This window comes from Carlito syrichta, unplaced genomic scaffold (assembly GCF_000164805.1).
Source record: "Carlito syrichta isolate Samal-C Ts95f unplaced genomic scaffold, Tarsius_syrichta-2.0.1 Scaffold70825, whole genome shotgun sequence".
In the NCBI taxonomy this organism is placed as follows: Eukaryota; Metazoa; Chordata; class Mammalia; order Primates; family Tarsiidae; genus Carlito; species Carlito syrichta.
Window position 1 is genome coordinate 68341 of NW_007014921.1, and position 2088 is coordinate 70428.

At 59.6% G+C, this 2088-nt stretch overlaps 1 protein-coding gene across 1 annotated transcript in view; it reads right to left on the minus strand.

Annotated features, from left to right (window-relative positions):
* The window catches only part of LOC103254381 (serine/threonine-protein phosphatase 2A 55 kDa regulatory subunit B delta isoform-like), a 42511-nt gene extending 41862 nt beyond the window's left edge, over positions 1–649 (minus strand). The window contains exons 1-2 of the mRNA XM_021709521.1: positions 463–649; positions 15–390 (exon numbers count right to left, since the gene is read on the minus strand). Of these exons, the coding sequence (XP_021565196.1) occupies positions 15–390; positions 463–649 (563 nt within the window). The remainder of the gene's footprint in view (positions 1–14; positions 391–462) is intronic.
* Between the last annotated feature and the right edge of the window lie 1439 nt (positions 650–2088).

The window sequence follows — 2088 nt, forward strand, 5'->3', positions numbered from 1 at the left end:
GGGCCGCCCGTTACCTCGGGCATCCTCGGGCGCTCGGTGCCGTCTCCGAGTCCGCCGGCCGGTTTTCCGCGTGCGGGGGCGTCTTAGCAGCGCCCCGAGGCATCGCCGCGGCTCCTCGCCCCGCGGGGGGCTGCGTGCACGCCCGCGTCGTGAGTCGGAGACGCCTGCGGTCGGAAGTGCTGCCGGGCCGGCGGCTCGCTCCCGCGGCCCCGGCCATCTGGAAGGCCGAGGCGGGAGTTCGGACCCGCCTGGCCACGCGGCGAGGCCGCATCTCTGCGGAAATGGACACACGATTGGCGGGGCGTGCTGAGGCGGAGCGTCGCCCGCGCGCAGGAGGCCGGAACCTCAGCGCGCCGTGGCGGTGCAGCCGGAGGACGGCGAGGCCCGTCGCTAAAAGTCAAGCAAAAGGCGAACGAGAGAGAGAGAGAGAGACCAAGTGCGTTCGACGTCTGACAAGCCCACTGCAGAGGCGAACAGGTTTAAGTGAGCCGTCGTGAATCAGGGACGGCCTGCACTCTTCTCTGGCAGCGATGTCTGCAGTTAAGCTCTTCAGGATAAAATGAAGTTGGCGATGACCGTGTTGCTCCACCTCAGGACCGTGGCTCCAAGTCAGAAACTTGAGTCCATGCCACAGATCGCCTTTGTCCATCAGTCCCTGCTCCACGCCACCCACTGTTTGAGTCCTGGGCATGCGGTGGTGAATAGAACGCAAATCTCGACTCTGGTGGGGCCTCCCTTTCCGTGGGAGGATGGACAATAGGGAAAAAATGTGCTGAGTCAGATGGAGCTGCTGAGAAGGAGGGGAAGGATATGTGTATTGGGACAGTGTTCTGATCGGAGCCATTATTGATCTCAGGGAGATGAGGGAGCAAACCGTGCGGACGTCTGGGAAAGGTTATGTCAGGCAGTGGGAACAGCAGGTGCAAAGACAGGGAGCAGGACCACCCTGAAGTGGGTAAGAAACAGCCAGAATTAGCATTGGGGGGAGCAGAAGGGGGGGAGGGGTAGGAATGAAGACGGGAGGGTATGGGGAGGAAGGTGGACTCCAGCGAGGTGGGCAGGGGGCCATGGTCGGAGGAGGATCATGATGGGCTTGGACTTTTAACAGGGCCACTGTGGCTGCTCTGCTGAGAATAGCCTGCGGTCCCCAAGTGAGGCGGCCAGCAGAGCTGTGCGGGCAAGAGGAGGAGGGGAGAGTGGTTGTTATTAGTGTGGGAAAGGGAATAGAAACAGTCAGATTTCAGAGATAAGTACTTCCAAAGCAGAGCCCCAAGATTTGTGGGCGGTACTAGTACCGTGTGAGATAAAGAAGGGACTTAGCCACGACTGTACTCAGGTGATCTGAGCACCTGGAAGGATCGTGTTTTCAGGGCTCCAGACAAGGACTGAGGAGAGAACGGCTGGGCGGAAGCGGGTGCAGCCAGACCAGAGGCTGGCTGTAAAAGTGTGGCACTGTGGCCCAGGCAGTTGCCCGGACAGGTCTGGAGCACACATGGAAGCGGGGGCCAGAAGTACAGAGGCCACTTTAAGCCAGGAGCCTGGGTGGGATCATCCCCGGAGGGATGGAAGATGAAGACAGAAGCCAGGACAGAGCCCTGCGCGTGTGGGAGGCTAAGAGGCTGCGCTCTGTGAACCGGGCTCCTGGAGAGCCAGGAGTGTGTGGCGTCTGAAGGAGCCTGGTGGAGATGGGAGGGCATGGCAGTTGTGGACGCTGCGTGGTGTGCACTGAGGGTGGGAAGTCATTACTGACCTGGACAGATCAGCGGCTGTGGGGGGGACGGGGTGTGCGAGTGTGCAGGAGACTTCTGGGAATGTGGCTGGAGCGGACCCGGAGTCCCTGAGCTCTTACAATCCTCTGTTGAGGAGAGGAGCCCAGAAATGGGGCTGTCATTTTCTCCTTTCTTAAATGTAGATTTAGCCTGTCTGCCCAGAAATGCCATCGGAAAACTGAGTTAACTATCTGAATTTCCTATATGTGATTGTGTATTAAAGATGCATCTTTTAGCCGGGCTCGGTGTCTCAGCCTGCAATCCTGCACCTTTGGGAGGCTGAGGTGAGTGGATTGCCTGAGCCCGCGGGTTTGAGACC